We start from the raw sequence: 23,056 nt of genomic DNA, 5'->3' as shown, positions 1-23,056 counted from the left end.
TGTGTGTGTGTGTGTGTGTGTGTGTGTGTGTGTGTGTGTGTGTGTGTGTGTGTGTGTGTGTGTGTGTGTGTGTGTGTGTGTGTGTGTGTGTGTGTGTGTGTGTGTGTGTGTGTGTGTGTGTGTGTGTGTGTGTGTGTGTGTGTGTGTGTGTGTGTGTGTGTGTGTGTGTGTGTGTGTGTGTGTGTGTGTGTGTGTCGTCCAACGATCCGAAGGTCGGCGGTTCGAATCCCGCTCTGTCCCAGTTTGCTGTCGTAGTGTCCTTGGGCAAGACACCTTACCCACCTTACCCCGTGTGAATGTGTATGAATGTTGGTGGTGGTCGGAGGGGCCGTTAGGCGCGATATGGCAGCCACGCTTCCGTCAGTCTGCCCCAGGGAAGCTGTGGCTACAAATGTAGCTTACCACCACCAGAGAGAATGTGTATGAATGAATAATGATTTCTGTAAAGCGCTCTGGGTGACTAGAAGGGCGCTATATAAATCCAAGTCATTATTATTATTATATATATGTGTGTGTGTATACAAATACATTTGTGCTCAGGAATGAGCAGGAGAATATATCTGTCTAGTTTATATATGGATTATGTATTAATTGTCTCCAGATTTAGTCATTGTGAATTTTAAATATAATATTCAGATAAAGAAATATTATTCTAAATGCAAGTTCATTTTGAAACCATGCATTGTGCAAACTTAATGAAGTTAATATTGACCTACTTTTAATAAAACACGTCATAATGACAAAGCACCACTTTCCACCAAGATTTCCTTATTTGAATATTATATTAAGCATTGAGCACAAGCATTTCAGTCCATAGTAGCTAGTTTGATGTTATAAATAAGGAAACAAAATATCAACCATAAGCTCCTTTTATTTATGACACATCATTATATCAGCAAAACAAAACAATTGCATGAAATTATAGGAGGCTTAAAGTCCATCTGAAATGCAAAGTCCTCCTTTAGAGATTCAAATGAAAAAGATTTCACGCCAATCCTAGAAGCTAATGATGTAAACAAGTCCTCGTTACAACGGAGGTTAATGACAAATAATGTGACAAACATTATCACTGTGCAACACTGGCAAAAAATCCAAAGTAATAAAAAACATCTCCAACAGAGAGTAACATGTACAAACATTGTCCAGTGAATCATTAACCAACTGAAAAGACTACCAAGCATCTTAAACTTTTATTAATTAACGAAATGCGATATGTAAAAAATGTTAGTTTCACTTACTTCGTCACTTCCGGCTGGCGGCTGCCACACGTGCACGTTGGCGCGTCAAATGAACGCAGGATACGCGTAGCGGCCATGATGCGTACGCGGTCTGAACTGCAAGTATATCCCAGGCTTGAGACTAACAGCTGGTTATCCTCCAGGTCTGACCCTGCTGATCCCCTACCTGCTGACTAACAAGAAGAGGTGGAAGGACTGCAAGATCCGCGTCTTCATTGGAGGAAAGATCAACCGGATCGATCATGACCGGCGAGCGTGAGTACCACTCGTCCTTTACCTGGTCTCCTTACCCTGCATTCACACGGGCGTCATAGGCGTCCGGCTGCCATTCATTTTCTATGAAAGCAGGCTCTGAGGCGTCCAGAGCATCAATTTGAAGTTGAAAAATCTCAACTTTATGCAACTGAGCAGCGTTGACGCCGAGGCAGCGTCCAATCACAGACCGGGATTCCTGAAGCAAGAAGCCTCAATGCAGATTGTATTTTCATGTTCACACAAACGTACACTCATTCACATGCGTACAGGAGCAGAGCTGTGCACTAACAAACTTATTCTATCAGGAATTAATATATTTTATCAAGCAAACTGACATTTTTGCTGATTTGACTGCTGTTTTTACTTGAACTAAATGTTTTTACCTGAACTGCTCATATGAAACAATAACTGATGGTTGAGGAGCTGGATGGTCCCAACGATTTTATTTGCTACATTGATCCAACGCAAAACAATTAAAAACCGTGCTTATAATCACAAAACACAGTTTAAACATTATGACCCAATCCGCTGGGACCCGGTGTGTCGGTGTTCACCAGACAGACTGCAGCTTCACCGGGACCAACGATGATGGTTGATGTTGATCCAAACTTGTTAAGGAGCATCAAAATAACTCTTATCTATGCGGAAATAATGTTAAAATATAAAGCAGGCATCCCAAAGTGTGATCCATGGTGAAATAGGAAACTGAAGATGTGCACGTGTAGGCTATATACACTGTTCCCTCCACTTCTGCAGCGCAGCTTTAGCCCTGCCCACTGCAGGCCCCTCCCACTGCAGGCCCCTCCCACTACAGGCCCCGCCCACCGCAGGCGTCGATAGACTTCGGTTTGAATCCACCAAGCAGTGCGATGCAGGCGTCAGGCGATTTTTGACTCATTCAGTGTGAATCCAGCATTAGACCTCAACTTCAGGAGGGTGTGGTGTTCAGCAGATGCATAAATGGGCCTTACAGTGCATGTATATTGTGCCATGTACTAATCTAGAGTAGAAGTGGTACATTGTAAGTAAGCCATCTCATTCTCTCAACGTTTTCTCTTCATCATGCTACAGTGTAACGTAAACATGACAGATTGTGGTGAGTAAACAGAAGAGATGATCCATTAGAGAGGTGTTTGGAGCTGGAGTACATCCTGTCCGTCCTCAGGTGGGACTTCTTCACCATGGTCTCTACATTATAGCCATTAGCGTGACCAGAAGTCATTTCCCCACCTCCTCCTCATGGCCATCTGTTCAGCAGAACCGACAACCACAGACAACATTCACTGATGCTGGAGTTTCTAGGAAGTTATGTCTAATAAACTTGTAAAGATTTAGAAGAGCAAGAAGTTTGAAGAGTAACAGCCGTTTGAAATTATCTCTGTCCCAAACTCAACTAGAGGATGTGGAAAATAAAAATAAATGTGACTCTTAGATACACTTTGACTTATCTTTATTCTTGAAGGTACCATAAGTATGAACATTAGCTATCCAGGATACTTGTACTCACTGTTCCCAGTACCACCAGATACACGCCAGACTACAATAACCCCACAAGATGTACAGTCAGTCCGGAAAGTATTCAGAACGCTTCACTTTTCCCACATTCTTTTATGTTACAGCCCTATTGATAATAGGAATAAATTAATTTTTTTTCTCAGAATTCTACACAAAATACCCCATAATGACAACATGAAAGAAGTTTTGTTATGACTTTTGTAAATTTATAAAAAATAAAAAACTATAAATATCACCTGTGCATAAGTATTCAGAACGTTTGCCATGAAGCTCAAAATTGAGCTCTGGTTCATTCTGTTTCCACTGATCTCTCTCAAGTTGTTTCTACAGCTTAATGGGAGTCCACCTGTGGTGAATTCAGTTGATTGGACTTGATTTGGAAAGACACACACCTGTCTATATAAGCTCTCACAGTTGGCAGTGCATGTTGCAACACAAACCAAACATGAAGTCAAAAGAATTGTCTTCAGACCTCCCAAACAGGATTGTTTCGAGGCACAAATCTGGAAAAGGGTACAGAAAAATGTCTGCTGCTTTGAAGGTCCCAGTGAGCACTGTGTGTTGCAACATGCACTGCCAACTGTGAGAGCTTATATAGACAGGTGTGTGTCTTTCCAAATCAAGTCCAATCAACTGAATTCACCACAGGTGGACTCCCATTAAGCTGTAGAAACAACTTGAGAGAGATCAGTGGAAACAGAATGAACCAGAGCTCAATTTTGAGCTTCATGGCAAACGTTCTGAATACTTTTGCACAGGTGATATTTATAGTTTTTTATTTTTTATAAATTTACAAAAATCATAACAAAACTTCTTTCATGTTGTCATTATGGGGTGTTTTGTGTAGAATTCTGAGAAAAAAAATGAATTTATTCCTATTATCAATAGGGCTGTAACATAAAAGAATGTGGGAAAAGTGAAGCGTTCTGAATACTTTCCGGACTGACTGTATATACACAATTAGGCCCATATTTACAAGCCCAAACCCGCCCCAAGGCCATAACTGAAGACATGTTTTCAGTCAGAATGTGGATAAAATGATACCTGATACTTCATCGCTGAGTACCCCTCCCTGCCAGAACGCCTTTTAACCGTCAGAGGAAATGGGAACGTCACAAACTGATGAAAGCTTTACCGACCCAAATTTTCCTTGTTCACAGTCTGAAAAATTGATCTATGATAAGTTGAAATTCAGGAAAAAACGTGAAACTGAATGTGAAGAACTAAAAGACGAGGTAAATGTCAGCTGCTGTTTTTCCCAGCATTCTTTGTCTGAATGAATGTACACAATAGTTATTTATCAGCACAAAGATATCTGACACACACACACACACACACACACACACACACACACACACACACACACACACACACACACACACACACACACACACAGCTGCCTCCTCTTCACCTTTTGTTGCATGAATCAAGCTCGCTGCAGAGCCTTTTATCTGCACTCTTTGAAATCTGCACACCAGCTTTTCCAGCAGACGTCGGGCTGTTTACATGTTTACATGTCAGCTGTCGGACCCTTATTGACTCTCCACAGCAGGAGATTGTGTTAAATATGGATATATTTGCACTCATTAACACATTCGCGTGAAGCCTGACTGCTCTTTTCTCATTAAGGGGAAATTGACCCCGTTAGCATAAATACTGCAGAGAGGGGTTCCTTTGTGCATATAAATCCACAATTGACTCGCTGCCGGTTTCCACGCCTCCTCATCTCACATTTTCTGTCTTCCTGTCTCCGTGCAGGATGGCAACCCTGCTGAGCAAGTTCAGGATAGACTTCTCGGACATCACCGTGCTGGGAGACATCAACACCAAGCCCAAGAAGGAGCAGTAAGTCCTCCGTCACCTGATGGAAGCCAAGCGGTGTGTCCTGGTCTCCACCCGACCACGCCTGCTAGCCTCCTCCCATATTCACATCCGTACAAATCTGAGCCCGTGAGAAGCTGAATATGAGAGGAGCTAATAAACGTCCACACTAACGTTTTCAAATAAATGAACAAAGAGGAAAAACGGACGAAAAGAATACAAAATAAATGAGGTGTTTAGATGTCCGTTATCATTCGTTATTCCACGGTCCGTGTGAATACTCGATTCTGATTGGCTGGCAGGTGGAGGTTAAAAGTGATAACCTACACCTAGAAAACAAGTTTGGCAAATTGCCTGATATCTTTAATATCATTGCGCTGGATCAACTGCCAGGTGGTAACCACGGCAACGGGGATTCAGAGAAGAAGAGCCGGCTACCGCAGGACGGTCACATGAGGGATTTTGCCATTTCTTTCAGTTTTGGTCCAAACGTTCCTGATGCCAGATGGGTGAGGTTCTCAAGCGGCAGAGTGGATCGCTGCTGCCCTCATGTGGCGTTTATGTGGCACGACATCATGACCTCAGTAGAAGAACTGAGTCCTGAAACCGAGCCGGGCTCTGACCCAGGAGTCCAGGCTCCTGCTTCCCTGTTAGTCTTCAGTCATCAGTTCTGGTTCTCAGAGAGCAGGTCTAGTGTCAGCTGTGTCTCATCATGGGTGACCTGTGCTCTCATCTCTGTCTCCTGGACGTTAGAGATCATCGGCAAGACGATGCCCCCTTAAGATCCAGGTCAAACGTTCGAGAAAAAAGTTGAAATGTCAAGATTAATGTTGAAGTATAATCTTGAGAAAATAGTCGAAATGTTGAGAAAAAAGTTGAAATGTCGAGAAAAAAGTTGAAATGTCGAGATTAATGTTGAAGTACAATCTTGAGAAAATAGTCGAAATGTTGAGAAAAAAGTTGAAATGTCGAGAAAAAAGTTGAAATGTCGAGATTAAAAAGGAAAGGAAAAAGGAAGAAAAAAAGAGAAAAAAATTTAAAAAAAGGAAAAAAAAGGTCAAACATTTTTGTAAAAGCTCCAGGGAGCCGCTAAAGACCTCTGACCTAGAGACAAGTTGTCCTGTAATAGAGGCTTTATAAGTCAAATTGAATGAGACAGTATTATTCTATAGTTGTCAGTCTGCCTGTCGTGACGTGAGCCAGCTGGTTGGTGCGGTGTGAGGGCTAACATCCCTCTCCCTGCTGCCGTGTGAGGGCTAGCATCCCTCTCCCTGCTGCCGTGTGAGGGCTAACATCCCTCTCCCTGCTGCCGTGTGAGGGCTAACATCCCTCTCCCTGCTGCAGTGTGAGGGCTAACATCCCTCTCCCTGCTGCCGTGTGAGGGCTAACATCCCTCTCCCTGCTGCCGTGTGAGGGCTAACATCCCTCTCCCTGCTGCCGTGTGAGGGCTAACATCCCTCTCCCTGCTGCCGTGTGAGGGCTAACATCCCTCTCCCTGCTGCCGTGTGAGGGCTAACATCCCTCTCCCTGCTGCCGTGTGAGGGCTAACATCCCTCTCCCTGCTGCAGTGTGAGGGCTAACATCCCTCTCCCTGCTGCCGTGTGAGGGCTAACATCCCTCTCCCTGCTGCCGTGTGAGGGCTAACATCCCTCTCCCTGCTGCCGTGTGAGGGCTAACATCCCTCTCCCTGCTGCCGTGTGAGGGCTAACATCCCTCTCCCTGCTGCAGTGTTGCAGCCTTCGAGGAGATGATCGAGCCGTACCGGCTGAAGGAGGACAGCATGGAGCTGGACGCGGCGGAGAGGCTGAAAAACAGCGAGCCCTGGAGGATCACGGACAACGAGCTGGAGCTGTACCGCACAAAGGTACGTGTGGGGCACTCCCCCCGCAAACCACCTACGCTTTTAAGCTACGCCGTCAACGGAGTTCAGCAAAGTTTTCTTTTTTATTATCTTCATCCCATTTTAACTGTTTCTGGTCTTTTAATCCTCAGACGAGCCGTCAGATCAGACTCAACGAGTTGCTGAAGGAGCATTCGAGCACAGCCAACCTCATCGTCATGTAAGCTGTGTGTGTGTGTGTGTGTGTGTGTGTGTGTGTGTGTGTGTGTGTGTGTGTGTGTGTGTGTGTGTGTGTGTGTGTGTGTGTGTGTGTGTGCTACTTATAGTTCAGTAACAACAACATAAACAGTTGAGCATGTTTGTGGCAGTTGATGTCACTTGTTTTGTTTTTTTTCATGTCACCCGTCAGCCCTGATTAAATGCTGTTCCACACGAGGGTCTGTGTTTGTGAGCACGGTTTATGACTTGTCCAAAAAGCACTAATCAATCTTGTGCATGAGCTTCATTTTGCCGAGCTGCTGATGTTGTAATATTAGGTGGAAATGGGTGTAATAATGCAGTTCCCACTGGCCCATTAAAGGTCTGTGAACGCCATCGCTGGTGCGTTTACACATATTATTTTTGCTGCTGCCCCATCTTTATCTCCACCCACAACATCCCATCATGCAGCACCCACTGCAGCTCAGATGTGGTTAACAGATAATTGCCAAGTGTCTGACTCCGTCTCCTAAATCCAGCTCTGATGAATCGGTTGTATCTCTGTGGGATTCTGACCAAACATGAGGTGTTGAAGCAAATTGATTCACATAAAAGTCTTAAAAATATATCCTAGATGATTCTGAATCGATTTAAACTTTTTCAAGAATAAATGTTATTTACTTCAATGCCAGTGACTACATTTACATGCAGTCAAAATTCAGGTTATTGCTAATATTCCGGTTAGTGAAACATTTGGAATAATGTGTTTCCATGCGTGAGTAAACAGGGTTATCCCTGTTTAGATGGTGATTAATCATTCAGGATATCTGGATCAAACCAGCGACGCACGGAGAACGTCATGACACAATTACCGTCATTTCTGCTTCTTCTTCCTGTATCCAAATTCAAAACAAATGCTGCTTCACGCAACTTTTCGCTCACCTTCTTTTAGGGCTGGGGATCGATTCAAATATCAAGAATCGATTTGATTCCGATTCTTAAGATTCAGAATCGATTATCAAGATTTGATTCGATCCGATTCCGATATTGATTTGGGTTAGTGTTATTAAAACTGTTTTTTCAGCTGTTACATGAATTATATGACTGATTTTTTTCAACACAGGCCTACCTTCTTGTAAATCTTCTATCCCGGTACTTTCTACCGTCTACAAATGCAGAAATGTTCATATCCTTCATTCCATTTATGAAGTGATTAGTCTCCTCCTGGTCTTGGTTTCTCCGTGTTTATAAGAACTTCCTGGACTCAAAAGAGCAAGATTCCTTTTGAAAAGAACATGCAGAAAACAAATTCATGTTCTGTTGATGGGGATATTCCGTTTGGTGTTTACATGAGCAAATATTCAGGTTCTAAAAGGAGTAACCCAGGGCTCATATTTGGGTTTTTAAAAACCCGAATATCAGCAAATTTAGGTTATTCAAAGGGGTTATTGGTGTTTACATGGCCGTGCAAAACCGCGTTCTTGCTAATATTGGGGCTTTTAAAAGGGTTATTGATGCATGGAAACACAGTCAATGTCTCATCTGTTGCTTCTCCTCCCCAGGAGCCTGCCGTTGGCCCGGAAGGGCGCCGTGTCCAGTGCGCTCTACATGGCCTGGCTGGAGGTGTTGTCCAAAGAACTGCCCCCGATCCTCCTGGTGCGCGGCAACCACCAGAGCGTCCTCACCTTCTACTCGTAATTCCGGTGTCGCCGGGAAGCAAAGCCACGTTTTGAAGCCTCACATCCAGCTCTGCGCCCGGACGCAGGACCACAAACACATCCCAGTTCAGTCCAAGCTCACAGACGCACCACATACACTCCAGAGATGGTTTGGCTCTTTACACGAATGACGAGAAAGTGATGACGGTTGAGATGTGTGATAGAGGAATGTCAGGGTTATGGTGGGAGCTGATGGGAACGTTCCCCCCTTGGCTCCCCTTATATTATTTATTCGACAATATTTTTCTCTTGTAGCTTTTGGTTTTTAAAATTTCCTCTTTAAAATGGTCATTTGGGTTCAAATTGATTTAGTTTTTGGCGCAGGAGTAGGTGTGCATGACGTCAGCTGTGTAGTTCTCATGACATGGGTCGCGGCGACGTCGCGCTCTCTGGGTGATCGGGGACAGTCGTCGTGTCTTTTGCAGCAATAATCCCTCTGTTGTCTTTACCTCCCGGGAGAGAACCACGCAGAAAGCTTTGCAACACCTTCTGAAGCCTCACGGATGTGCCTTCCAGTCGGATCTGATGTAATGAATCTAATCTCTGTCCAGATTGACACTATTACCTATTTATAACGGTGGATAATTAGCTTTCATTAGTTTTTACTGTGATCTCCTACTAATTTGGATGGGTTTAGTTCTGTGAGTGGATTGCAAGAATTAAATGAGGTGTCCACTTGACTGCATGAACACTATCTGTTTCTTTATATTTTACTCAAATCCATGTTTATTTCGGTCCATAGCTTTGTTTTTATTTTTTTAAATTTTTTTCCACTTTGGGTCTTCCTTTGTAAAGCTGAATTTTCACAGCAGATTTAGTTACTTGACTTGTTTCAGGCCCAGAGCCTAGAACGGTGTGTGAACAGTCTGAAATTCGCAATCTCGCTGCTCATCAGCGAAGATGTGAATCCAGAGCTTCATCAGCCTGTTGATGGACAGATCTTCTCTCCCATGTAGCTGCTGATCAACGTTTCAGTTTCTTTAGTCCGCATGTACAGTTCTTACCCTCTGAACGCGCCGCTCCACGCAACACGCATTTTAAAACATGCCTTAATGACAGAATTAACGATTGTGAGAGTCCCCCCCACCCCTGAAGCCATACTGGCGGGGCAGTCAGTGGCTGAATGCAGAGATTGATCCATTCTGCTAATAAATGCTCCTGGGGAAAGTCCCCGAGCTGCCACCGGTGTCCGCGCTGCCGCCATCCATCGGCAGATCTGAACACGACCAGCTCTGCCAGCGTTGACACGCTGACACTCGTGTTCAGAGTCTGCACAAATATAGATGACAGGCTGTTAAAAAAAAACAAAAAAAAAACACGCTACCTGCACACTGGAAGACTCCGAATGTGTCGAGGCTCAGTGAAGACACGCCTCAAGTTACTTCCTTTTATTGTGATTGACGTCCACCGCGCCCTCACGCCCAATCAGCTCGACTGCGTTCTCATCCAGAAGCCCATCTTTCCTCTCATCATTATTATTATCATTATTATTATTAGTAGTAGTATTATTAATATTCTTATTATTATCGGCGTTGGCTCGTAGCCTTTGTGAGGCTGCCGTGGTTCCACAGAAAGCCATATAGAACCAGTCTTTACAGTCTAAATGGGTTCAGAATGGGTCGCACGTATTCCCTGTCCAGCCGCCGCCGTGGAGAATGTCCTGATGTAGAGAAAGACAGTAGCTTCTTGTATCAGAGCTGTCCTGCAGCTTTTACTTTTGAGTGTTTTGGGAAGTTGTACAGAATGATGCATGTGCCTGGATGCAAGTTCGCAGTAACTGCTTATACAATCATTAGAGGTGAATGAACACAGATGAGCCGAGTCCTTCAGATTTGGACCACTTTGGGTGGGCGTAGATGTTCAGATTGTGGATTACCTGGGAGCCTGACAAGCATCTGGGGTGATCAGGGGAGGAAGATGAGGTTTATCACAGAATAAGTGCACATGTGGGTGTGGACGGCGTGTTGTTGGCATTAGGAAAAGAAGCTGCGTTGTTGCTGCTGGGCATTACGGTTAAAAATGAGAAACGGTTTCTTTTTACTTGTGAGTACTACTTCCTCTGTTTTCCAAACAAGTGGTTTCAGCCTTCTTCTCTCCGTGTACTCTGTCCCTCTTCTTCCATGTATGCAATTTCTTAAGAGGAATGTGACACGATGCTTAGCTTAGTTGAATGTACTGTATCATAAATGAGCACTAGTTCCCGTTATGTTCGCCGTTTTCTACAGACTGCTGTAAGCGCAGTGCGCCAGCTTCGTCCCGCCTGCATCACTCCTGCCTGTGTGACTCACCTGCACAAAGCATCAGCCATCCCGGTCACCTGCATTCAGCTCGCAGGCGTGATGCGGACGGGAGTCATGTCAGTGTATATAAGCATTCAGTACATAAACCTTCAATAAATCCATTCTTAAATGATCCCTGCAAGCTGTCCTGGTCTGTCCTGAAAGTTAAAGAGGGTCCCAGGTGAAGTTCCAGCACGCCTGCCGGGACGTCCTTCAAGCTCACTGCTGATGCTGAGCTGTTTCTAGACTTCTCACTGCAAAAACTCTAAATCTTAACAAGAATATTTCTCTTATTTCTAGTTAAAATGTCTCATTTTTCGTCAAAAAATCTCATTGCATTTAAAACAAGACTCTGGAAAAACTGGAAAAAACAACAATTTTCACCTGTTTCAAGTAGATTTTCACTTAAAATAAGTAGAAAAATCTGCCAGTGGAAAAATATTTTTTTGCTTGTAATGAGAAGATAAATCTTATCCCAGAAAATATTTTTCTGGTAATGACTCTTGTTTTAAGTTTAATGAGATTTCTTTGACAAAAAATTAGACATTTTAACTAGAAATAAGACAAATAGTCTTAGTAGTGAGTATTGATGAAAGTGGTCCAGAATGTACCCCCCCGGCATCATCCAAAGATCCTCAAATTGGCTCAAAATGTAATATTATGATAGCTATTAACTTCCCCCTGCTGTCGTTTATCCACACAACAATAATGTGGTTTCAGATTTACGCTGTGAGGATGCATTTTGGAGAAAGTGAGGACTCATCAGCAGCAGTGAGCTCTGAGATCTGCTGTTTGGGGACACATCTGTATATTCTAACCAAATAACGTCTCAGTCTGGTCATACTGTGAAGCCTTCACTCGTCCTTAAGGTTACCTAGCAACACCACAAACAAAAACACGGGTTCTTCTATATTTGTATATTAAAGAAAAAAACATATATATATATGCCTATATCCAGTAATACAGTATAGACTCGCACCTATATGTATGTATCAGTCTAATCTGGAGCAAATATTTGTCTTTTAATATTTCACATTAAAGCAAACAAAAGACTTCCTGTCACCACTTTCCAACCAAACAGTGTTTGTGTGTCGTTTTCCATTATTTGACGGCCTGATGATACTGTTGCGATATTCTCCACTAATCAGAAGGCGTCTGTAGACGTGTCAGGACCAAGGTGTGGTTTGACATCTCATTATTGTATGCCGTGTTTTCTTTTGCCAAAGCCCCCCGGCCCCCCTCATCGTTCCCAGACCATCATAATGTCAAGCCAAAGTGCTGGGTGATCATTTAAAGGAAAAAAATAAATAAAAAATCAATCAGTCACAACCTGGTTTTTCAGTCCTGTTGGGGTTTGATCTCTTGTTTCGGACCACAATCATAAATAGTCTGTAAATAAACTTCATAGTCTTGGGGAGTGGAATACTTATGTCAAATTTCAGTAAGGAGACAGATATTTATTTTAGTTCAGGAATTACTTTGCTTCGTTCTCTAATATTTTGGTTTTGGTTGTAAGTTAATGTGCATGTTGATGTATTTTATGTTACATTTCTTGCCTTTTTAATTTAGCATTTTTCCCTCTATCTTTTAAATGCATAAAAGGAAAGACACAACGAGCAGATTTCTTCTGCTTTTACACAAATGTGGATGGATTGGACCCAGCTGGTTGACGCAGTAATGTTTTGATACACAGCACTGTTAACAGTCACAGAAATGCTTTTTCTAACATTTTAACAGTTATGATTACCAGTACTTTGTATCTTTTATTGCAATAAATAAATCAAATCTGTTGAATTTTCCTGTTTATGTATTTATTCCGAGTACAACAAGCTAATAAAGTGAACAAAACATGAATATAAAAAGGTTGGGGCACATAACAGGAACATTAGCAAAACATCTTTCAACCAATTAGGTTAAACGTTGGCAGGGATAGGTTGGGTATAAAAAAGGCAGTCTTCCAGGAGCAAGACTGGCCAGAGATGCGTATGTCCAGAATCTGGAGAAATCTGTGTTTGCCGGGGTCGAAGCTGAACACGTGTGATCTTTTGGTTGCTGGTGTAGCGTTCAAATATAATTGTGTAACAGAAATCACATCCCTACATCTCACAAACACTTCAGTGAACAGTGTAGCATTTGATATAGTGGACCAGGAAGTACTTTAATCACGATGGAGACGTGTATGGAAGCCCATAGGGGACTTTATTCAAATGCAAATGTAATTCCACAATAGCATTATAATTTTCCACATATGCATGAGTTATTTGGGACAAAAATGAAATTAAAATGCAATAATTCAATTTTCATTTTCATTTTCACATACTTGTATGGGCATTCTATGACAACATTAAAATGAAAATGGAAAAGCATTTCACATTTCATTTTGAAAGATTTAACCTGATTTACAGAGGACAATATTCAAATGCAATAAGAGAAACAGCGCCCCCAGGCTAATGCATTTACATTTTAATGTCACCAAGCTCTTTTCTGGACAAAATTTAAATTAAAATGCAATTTTCTAACAACTTGCAAATTAAAATGAAAACGGCATTTCACATTTCATTTTCAAAGACTGAAACTGCTGCACAAAGGACAATTTTCAAATGCAATAAGAGAAACAGCGCCCCCAGGCTATTGCATTTACATTTAAATGTCACCAAGCTCTTTGTTGGACAAAATTCAAATTAAAATGCAATTTTCTAACAACTTGAATGTTCAAACGACAAGGGCATTTCACATTTCATTTACAAAGACTGAAACTGCTGAACAAATGACTATTTTCAAATGCAATAGGAGAAACAGCGCCCCCCAGTCTATTACATTTTACATTTACATATTACAACGCACTTTTAGGGACAATATTCAATTTGAAAATGCAATCCATCACTTTTCCTTTGCCCTGAGCTCGGACTCCAGGCAGATAACCGGATGAAACAAGGTGATTACCTCAACGCTAAGGAAATAAAAATGGAATCATGTTAAGAATCTTGCTGCGATCCTACATGCGGATCTTATTTTCAGTGCCCACATGAAATGAGCAACTCAGTCTGGTATCTTCAATACAGAGTCCCAAAATAACAAAGATGCCGAAGAAAGACTGGGAAAAGCTCACCCATGCTTTTATTTCAGGAGGGGTAGATTCCTATGATGCACTCTTACTGTAGCTACCGGTTCAGAAAATGGATTGTAACGTTGTAAATCTTTAACTGGCCAGATTCCAGATAATATCAGAGACGTGTTTCCTGCATGTGAACCTGGAAGGTGTCTTAGATGCAACCTGATCTCACAAAAATCTGTGAAATGCCCACGACCTCTCACCACTATTTTCCGTGTCACCAACACGGAAATGGTGTAATTCCGTGTGAGCACCACGGATATTGTATTATGCGAAGTCAATGGGATCCGTTGTCGTGATATATACACGGATTATTACATTATTATTATGTATATATTATATATTATATATCTTTATTATAGTGGCTAAGTTATGAGTTTTTCATGCGTGATGAGTTATGTTAATCTACAGGTCAAGGCCTTTCCAAAAATGTATTTGGTTTTGTCACAGGATTAAGTTTAATTTTTACCCCTGTTGGGTCGCATCGTCTGTCAGGTATAGATTCTGACCCTCATAGCTCCAGCCTGGATAAAAATTAAAAAAAAAAACGTTTGTTTTTTTTATTCTTTGGTGGGACTAATCTTTTAATGTATTTATGTTTTTCCTAATTACAGTCATACATTGTGATTTGGGCTAGAATATACCTTATTTTACCTAACAAATACATCCTGGGTCAGAATGGCATACAGTAACATTGCTGTATTTGAAGTGATTTATTAGGTTAATAATATCATCATGTATCATGCCCTTAAACTACTATGTACACTCTTGTTTTAGGATTAACAACCTCCATTTCTGTGAAAAAAAAAAATTGCTAAGAACTACATTTCCCTAGAGTCATGCTATATAGCTTTATGTTAATCAGCGCCATATTTGTAGTCACATTGGTTTGGGTTAACCCTAACTTATAAAAACATATATCAATTGAATATATCTATTATGTAGTGCATCTGAAATAGTAACTACATTTTATAGAGATGATGTATGTTAAAGAATTGTAAATATGTTTGTTTATTTAGGATACTTTATTTTACATCATGTAACTGACTGATGTATTCACAGTGATTCAATATAAGTTGTAAATGTACCTGTGTACAGTTTATTTTAATATTTACCATTCAAAAGCACAATATATTTAATGGTTTACTTTCACGTGCATAGCAACAGTAATCAATGACTACACATCCGCGATCCATAAATTGAAATGTTAAATAAAGTTTATAAATAAAAAAAAAATAAAAAAAAACATCCACGATCGGGGCACGTGATCAGGATCTCCGCTCAACACTCTATGACATAAAGCTGATGCCCAGGGAATTCCCTGTGTTTGGGTCTGGTTAGGTTAATGCACCACTTATGATTGGTTAGAAGTAGGAAACGCTTGTGGTTTTTGCTAAAAATAATAATTTCACATCATTTACGCCATCTCCGTCATCATGGCGACAGCAAACAACATGGTTAAATACTGGAATTTACGTTAAATACTAGAAAACACGGTTAAATACTCACCGTCAAAATAATGTCATCAAAATCATCAAAACACCATTAAAACACTGTTAAAAGAGCGTTAAAAACATGCTTTTACAAACTGACAGTAACAAACAGTAACTTGCGTGTCAAAAACTCTAACAATAACGTAGCCACTATAATAAAGAATAATATGTACATAATAATAATGTAATAATCCGTGTATATATCACGACAACAGATCCCATTGACTTCGCATAGGTACAATATCCGTGGTGCTCACACGGAATTATACCTTTTCCGTGTTGGTGCCACGGAAAATAGTGGTGAGAGGTCGTGGGCATTTCACAGATTTTTGTGAGATCAGGTTGCTTAGATGTCAGTGACTTGTTGGCTGGTGGGGCCCAGAACTCAAACCAGGCCAGGCGAACCGGTCATGGTCCTCCCCATGGAGGAGTTTGCCCCAATTATAGGGACCAAATTGCCTTGGCTCGCTTTTAATCACGATCCAACGATGAAACGTACGGAGCCTGTAAGAGCTCAAGTGAAGAAAAAAAAGTAACTTCGTGGCCACGTTAAAGTTAATCGAGAGCACGTTATGTGTCATCGTGAGCACAATTTATATTTATAACGAGCTCCGACCAACCGCCACACGCATACGCACACTCACAACTCCCGTGCTTACCCCGCCCTTACCTGCTCTCTACCCACACATTAAATTGATTAAATCGTGTTCATGATTTAATAACTTGTGAACACGTTATACTTAGTCGTGCGCACAATTTAATTAAACGTGCACACGAGTTAATAGAACGTGCACACAAGTTAATTAAATGTGCTCACGTTTCATTAAATCGCACGAACGAGTTAATAAAACGTGCGCTCGATTCTGTCAACATTAAAAATATATTGCATGATCCTTCACAGGCTCCGTAGAAATGTGTCTTGTGGTAATATGAATCCAAATTGTAAAGGTCTCATTTACAATATTAATCAGAATTGATATTGATCAAGCACCACAATAGAGTGGTTTTGCCTGGTCCCAACTCAAATCAGCTCAAAAACTCTGGGTGGGGCGGAAGATGGTGCAGTCAGACAGAACTTCCTGTCTTTCACGAGACCACGAGAGGCCACGAGAGCTGCACAACCTGGTACCAAACTGTAAGTAGGTTTATTTCTGCTGCAAGGTTTGAAATTTTAACCCCAGTAGTTATTCCATGAACAGCACTTCTCCACGCTTTCATGGTGGCTTCAGCTTTGAAAACTGCAAATCTTACTCTGGATGCAGAATCTCTGTGGACAGACTCCAGCTTGACTCCATCAAAGTAAATACAACAGCATATGACCTCAGAAAAGAGGGGGGTGCAATGCACAAATGCATTTGTGGACAGTGCAACGGCGAGACCTCACCAGTTACTTTTGTTCACAAACACAACGGGCACAATGATGATAATAAGAACTCCACAAACAAGAAAAATGACGGAGGAGAGAATCCTGCAAACTTTTTTCCTTCTGTGTTCTGCTTCTTTCTTCTTAAGTAAAGAGTCAAATCCTGGTGTGTAGAGGTCCTCGAGCCAAAAGTCCAGATCTTTAGGCATCTTCTCTTCTCCCTGCAAAGGAAGCAAGTAAAGTGACTATACTTGTGTCAGGGATCCACAGCTTCTCTTCACAAATTACCTTGAAATAGTCTGCCAGGTTTCCATGGATTGTTTGTGTGTCATAGTCTCTGATGGTCCAGCAAGGCTTGCACTTGTCGTTATCTGCTGCTTCCGCTGACATGATGTCCACGTACAGCGGGTTTTTCTTGATGTTGGACTTCAGAGTGATGGGGGTGATGTGCTTCTGCAGGTATCTGTCTGCAAACGTCACGGGACTGCCCTCCTGAGACAGCCCAGGCTGGTTTTCAGCCTCCAGTATTTGGTTCCTCTGTGGAGACAGACCTGAGTTGTCAACACGTCCACCTTCAGCCTGCAGAGATAACTGGGATCATGATGGTGACCTGGATCAGTTGAGCCAGCTTTCTGATTCAGACGGAAACACTCTCAACTTGAGTTTTTCCATCACTTCCCAACATTTGTTTAAACCCCATTGATCTGATTTTAATTGATATTTTGCTGGACTTCATCGCTGCCATGGAAACATGACAATGAATATAACGTGTGTTTGACTAAAACTGCAAAGCTTCTTCTGTTGCAGGGTTACAATACTGACAGTCTGGGCTGAGACCCAGAAGAGTTTTCATGCTAATTTGTACGTTTTTAAATCTGATTTTGAAGACGTCAGGCGAGTGTCTCTGCACCCGGTTGTTAAACTGTTACCTCCGAGTTTCTCTCGATGTTGTCTTCTCAAAGTTCACCTGAGTCACCTGCCAGCTCTGTAGGTGATGTCATTTTCCCAGCTGTTGCCAGGCAACAAACACAGTTCCCCCCAGTGTAGTCATGGACATCTCTGGAGGTTTCTACCGCGCTTCTGTCTGATAAACTACAGACTTTCTGACAATTTGAAAAATTACATTGAGTTTATTCTATTTGATTTCCACTGCAAGTGTGTAATTTCAGCCGAGAGTCCGTTACCTGCACTGATGTGGATTGACCAGGGATTGGATGAGCCTGACTCACCTGATCCAACACGCTGTCTTTACCTGGTATGTAGCATCCATTACTATACAAACGGTCTCTATGCGCAGAAACATAATATCCATTCATTTGGGAGGACACCACAGCATTCCCAGGTCCAGCTAGAGAAGATTTGATATCTACAGCGTGCCATGAGTCTGACTCGGGGGCATCCACCCAGTTGGACACGCCCAAACACCTCCCCCAGGGAGGGAACCAGAGCTATCTGAACTAGAACCAGCTCGCCTGGTTCCTCTCTATATGGAGCAACAAATGACTCTACTCCGATTTCCTCTCAAAAGACAGACTTCTCCTCCTCTCTCGAAGGGAGAGTCAAGCTGTGCTCAGTCGGCGACTCTTTTTAGTGACTTGTATTTGTGATGTCGTTCTTTCAGGTCACGTTTCCACAGAGCCGGGTATTTACAAAAACGGATATTTCCCCCTCTACGTTTCGAAAAATACCATCATTTCCAGGAACCTGCATAAATATCTGTTAAGGTGCTATGAGCAGCCAAACCTGCAGGGGGCAGTGTAACGAGAAGATAAAGTCATGCTAGCCAATCAGAATCCTGGAAAAAAACATCAACAAATGACACGAGTAACTTCCAGTTACTTCCAAGATGAACGAGAGTCTTTGGTTTGGAGTGACAGAGAAGTGGAGTTACTTTTAAGTGTGACGTTAGAATATAAAACAAGTAAAATACAAGAAAATATTGACGGTGGCCAAACAAATTGTAAACACAGGTCGCACACATGACGCTGGTGACGTTTCTGTCTCATAATGTGACGTTCTGAAGCCTAAATGTCTGTTTCTCTCCGTTTACAAGCAAACGTGAAGACGGAGTTTTTGAAAATCCCCACTTTGGCCGGAGTTTTCAGAACTGATTGTTTTTGGTGACTTTGAGCTTCGTTTTCATGTAAACAAATGGCCAAAACGCATGAAAACACCACCGTGTTTGCTACATGTAAACAGGGCCATAGTCCCTGTCCACCGGTGGCCAGAGGTGAGGCCAGAAACACATCTGGACACAAACAGAGTTTGGCCTTTTGGTTCAACTATCTCCTCACAACAACAGACCAGTGGAGAACACGTGCTACTGCAGACACCACGCTGATCCACCGGTAGATCTTCCTTTGCACCCTCTGCTCCGTCAGGGAGAAGACTTCACCTCCTCACCACCACCCTCCCTTTCCAGCTGAGAACCACGGCCTCTCTTTCAGCTTCTCCAAAGCACGGAAATCAACTCTTTGATTTCTACACCCACACCCTGATGAGGACCTGTCTTAAACCCTCCCAGAAATTCACACAGATGCCCTCCTTCTTCAGCTTGATCTTGTCCCTTATCTTTTGTTTCCCCGCCAGTAATCCTGCACACTACCATCCTGCGCTGTTTGCACTCTCATGTCACCAGGAATCCTTCTTGAAACAGCCCTCCACATCTATGAGAACGCTGGCTTGTGATCCTTCTTATGACTACTTGTCAAAACAAAGGCCCTCAAATGGACAAGGATACTCTTGAGCAGGGTTGGGACTAACGCGCTATTTAGTAACGCGTAAGAGGCGAGTTATACTTGCTGCTTGTGCCTGCGTTCACGTCCGTTCGCGTTCACCACCAACTGCAACGTCGCTCGTGTAGTACGTGAGGAGAGCGCGTCGTACCGGCGGTGACCGATAGGGGGCAGTAAGCAGAGCAGCAGTTGGAAAAGTGATTCAATATTTAGTAGAGGTAGTAGCAGTAGCAGATTAGAACAACGAACAAGTTTACAGGACAATATTGGATGATGTAGGAGATTATAACATCGTGTGAATGTGTTTGAATGTGTATGAATGTTGGTGGTGGTCAGAGGTGCCGTTTGGCGCGATATGGCAGCCACGCTTCTGTCAGTCTGCAGGGCAGCTGTGGCTACAAATGTAGCAGCTGTGGCTACAAACGTAGCAGCTGTGGCTACAAATGTGGCAGCTGTGGCTACAAACGTAGCAGCTGTGGCTACAAACGTAGCTACCACCACCGGTGAGAATGTGTATGAATGAATAATGATCGCTCTGGGTGCCTTGAAGGAAGCTATATAAAACCAAGCCATTATTATTATTATTTTTATTAAGTAACGCCGTTAGTTTTGCAGTAACTAATACTCTAACGCATTACTTTTTTAATTCAGTATCGCAATTACCGTTACCAAACGGTGCGTTACGCCGTTATTTCTGGCTACATGAAGCTTTTTTCCCACACGTGTGTGTTTTCAAATACATGACGGTCATGAGCCAAGAGAAGGAGAGTTTCTCAACATGGAGATATTGTCATTACAGTGATCCCTGTTTTTTTTACAGGGGTTACGTTCCAAAAAGAACCTGTGATAAGTGAAATTCTTTTTACAATTATTATAGAAGGCTTCAAATTGCAGAGATCAGCCCCGCCTCGCACGTATTCCACTGCTCTTCTGAGCTGCTGCATCCCGACTCTGTAGCGTCTTTTTCTCCTAAAGCTGCGGTGCAGGAGTGTTTTTTCCAGAGAAGAAAATAGTTATGGGTCGTTGTTGTCGCTCTTTTTTCTGCTGGGCAAAAAGATTCTGATAAACCGACACCATGGATTATATCTGAGACTGTAATGAACGATTCATCAAAGGTCCCGTTCTTGAGCTGCTGCTGAAGCTTATTGGCCGTTCTCAGCTTGTTGCTAAGCAACCAACGTTATTGACACAGGAAGTGAAGAAGCGGAGAGACTGTTTAGCCAATCAAAATGCAGAACACGATGCACAATGCAAATCCATACAGTACCTGCTGAAATGAAGGCTAGAGGGGATTAATGGGAGCATTTAAAATAATGTTTTTATTTAAAGTAACTAAAAGGTTACTTTTCATAGTAACGCATTACTTTTTGGTCTGAGTAACTGAGTTACTTTTTAATGAAGTAACTAGTAACGGTAACTAGTTACTATTTTTCAGTAACTAGCACCACACTGCTCTTTTTTTTTTTTTTTTTTTTTTTTTTTTTACCTTGTCTGCACACATATTATTGATTGATACCATGATGGTAGAAACCAAAAGTGTATATGTGTGCATTATTACTATATTTAATATATATACATATATATACGCACACATATGCGTACACATACATAAATATACACATACAAACCCAGTGTTTTTTTTTTTTTTTTTTTTTTTTTTTGGGGGGGGGGGGGGGGGGGGGGGGTGACGACCTCCACTGCCAATCCAGGAAGCAGGAACACACGGAGACACACGTCAAGCACTGGAAATCTGCAACAAAAAACCACAAACAAAGCACGAAACCGGCACGGAGCCAACCAAAACAATAACAGCAATCGACCTAAATCTTGAGATCTGATCGCAGTCTGAGCTAAGCTATCGCTACCGCTACCTAAACCCAAAAACTAGAGAGCCAGCATGCAGGTGAACAAGCCAGTGTGTATGTCTATGTGTGTGTGTGTGTATGTATATGATCATGCGTGCGTGTGTGTGTGTGTGTGTGTGTGTGTGTGTGTGTGTGTGTGTGTGTGTGTGTAAATGCATGTGACTAAGTGACTATATGTGTGTGTGTGTATATGTGTGTGTGTGTGTGTGTGTGTGTGTGTGTGTGTGTGTGTGTGTGTGTGTGTGTGTGTGTGTGTGTGTGTGTGTGTGTGTGTGTGTGTAATAAACCAAACAAAGCTCCACCTGAAGTGTATCTATAGTGGGGGAGGGGGGGGGAGCAACCCCGCCACCCGCGAGACCAGAGGCCGACACGGAAGAGCCCGGAACCCAGGCCACCGGCAACCCCACAGAGGGGAGAAGTAGGAGGGAGGCAACCCACCGCCTGCGAGGCCCCCCCCCCCCCCCCCCGGCGGCGGCCGAGGGGGCCCGCGGCTGGGGCCCCCACGGCGCGGGAAGAAGCAGCCAGGGATCCTGCGGCGGCGGACCGCGACCCAGGCAATCCCCGGCCACCCGGTCCGGGCCGGACACGCGGCCAGGAGGCCCTCACCCTTCAGGCCAACGACCCCCACCCGGCAGGGGGCCAGCCTGCCCGGAGAGACAGAGCCGCCCCGGCCGCCGACGCGGGCAGGCGCACCCGTCCCCCACGAAGGTGGCACTCCAAGACCAGAGGGGCGCCCCGCCGCAGAGGCAGCGGGGGGGACCGGAGACGGGCCCGGAGAGAGGGAACCCCCCAACAAGGCGACACCCGTGCAGGCCCGACAACGGAGGGCCCCAGACCCAGGCATCCCATTCATTCATCCATTCACCTATCCGATACCTATACTAATAATAATATAATATACTATACATAATAATAATAATACTAATAATAATAATAATAATAATAATAATAATAACCATCTTTGTATAATATAATGTTCATAAATTATTAAGTTTTGATGTCCTGCCAATGGAGGCTCAAATCCTCCATGGCAGGACCCTTCCATACCGCATTCTCACCGACACAGACATACAATCACGCACCGTTTCCCCCTCCCCGGGGGGGTCCAGCACCGCCAGAAGGCACCCCAGGCTGCACGGCGGGCCCCGCCAGGCCCGGGCACCACACTGCTCTTGAGTAGGTGTAGTATGGTCCATACCTGTAAATAGACCTTGTTCTGCCACCGTCTCTGACTGGACATGAGCGCTCCAAAGTGGAGCGCTCCCAGCATGCCGACGTCCAGCTGGAGGAACTTATCTGGGTGATTGTTGTTGGGTAGAACAGACACGTCCATCCTGAGCCTGCTGCTACATTCACTCCGGCTGCTTCTCCTGCAAGCAACCCGTCTGGATCCACACGCTCACGACGGCTCACGAGCTGGGTAATTATTCATGAAACGCCAGCTATTCACCAGGCTGTATCACTTACAGGTGAGTGTAACCCAACCTAGCCATCAAGAGCCTGACGCTGAGAAGTGACACTATCAGGAGACAGGAAGAGAGATGGCGGTCCAGTGTCTTCACTTATGTAACATCCACGCCAAAGTTTGTGTTATTTAAAGAACATTTACAGTTCGGGGTGTGAT

At 43.2% G+C, this 23,056-nt stretch overlaps 2 protein-coding genes across 4 annotated transcripts in view; one reads left to right on the top strand and one right to left on the bottom strand.

The window, feature by feature from the left end:
- slc12a2 (solute carrier family 12 member 2) overlaps positions 1 to 12,658 on the top strand; it is a 69,740-nt gene extending 57,082 nt beyond the window's left edge. For all 3 annotated transcript variants that reach the window (XM_061734531.1, XM_061734530.1, XM_061734532.1), the window contains 5 exons: positions 1,382 to 1,493; positions 4,767 to 4,853; positions 6,558 to 6,693; positions 6,822 to 6,889; positions 8,430 to 12,658. In XM_061734531.1, coding sequence (XP_061590515.1) covers positions 1,382 to 1,493; positions 4,767 to 4,853; positions 6,558 to 6,693; positions 6,822 to 6,889; positions 8,430 to 8,565 — 539 coding nt within the window. In that variant the 3' untranslated portion in view covers positions 8,566 to 12,658. The remainder of the gene's footprint in view (positions 1 to 1,381; positions 1,494 to 4,766; positions 4,854 to 6,557; positions 6,694 to 6,821; positions 6,890 to 8,429) is intronic.
- Positions 12,659 to 16,849: 4,191 nt separating this feature from the next.
- On the bottom strand, positions 16,850 to 22,765 carry LOC133454475 (major intrinsically disordered NOTCH2-binding receptor 1-like). The gene is made up of 3 exons (XM_061733204.1): positions 22,631 to 22,765; positions 17,121 to 17,369; positions 16,850 to 17,053 (listed from the first exon to the last, which is right to left on the bottom strand). Exons 1-3 carry the CDS (start codon positions 22,763 to 22,765, stop codon positions 16,850 to 16,852), a joined length of 588 nt encoding a protein of 195 aa, XP_061589188.1.
- Positions 22,766 to 23,056: the final 291 nt, after the last annotated feature.

Source organism: Cololabis saira, chromosome 11 (assembly GCF_033807715.1).
Source record: "Cololabis saira isolate AMF1-May2022 chromosome 11, fColSai1.1, whole genome shotgun sequence".
In the NCBI taxonomy this organism is placed as follows: Eukaryota; Metazoa; Chordata; class Actinopteri; order Beloniformes; family Belonidae; genus Cololabis; species Cololabis saira.
This window is presented reverse-complemented; position numbering and strand designations above follow the sequence as displayed.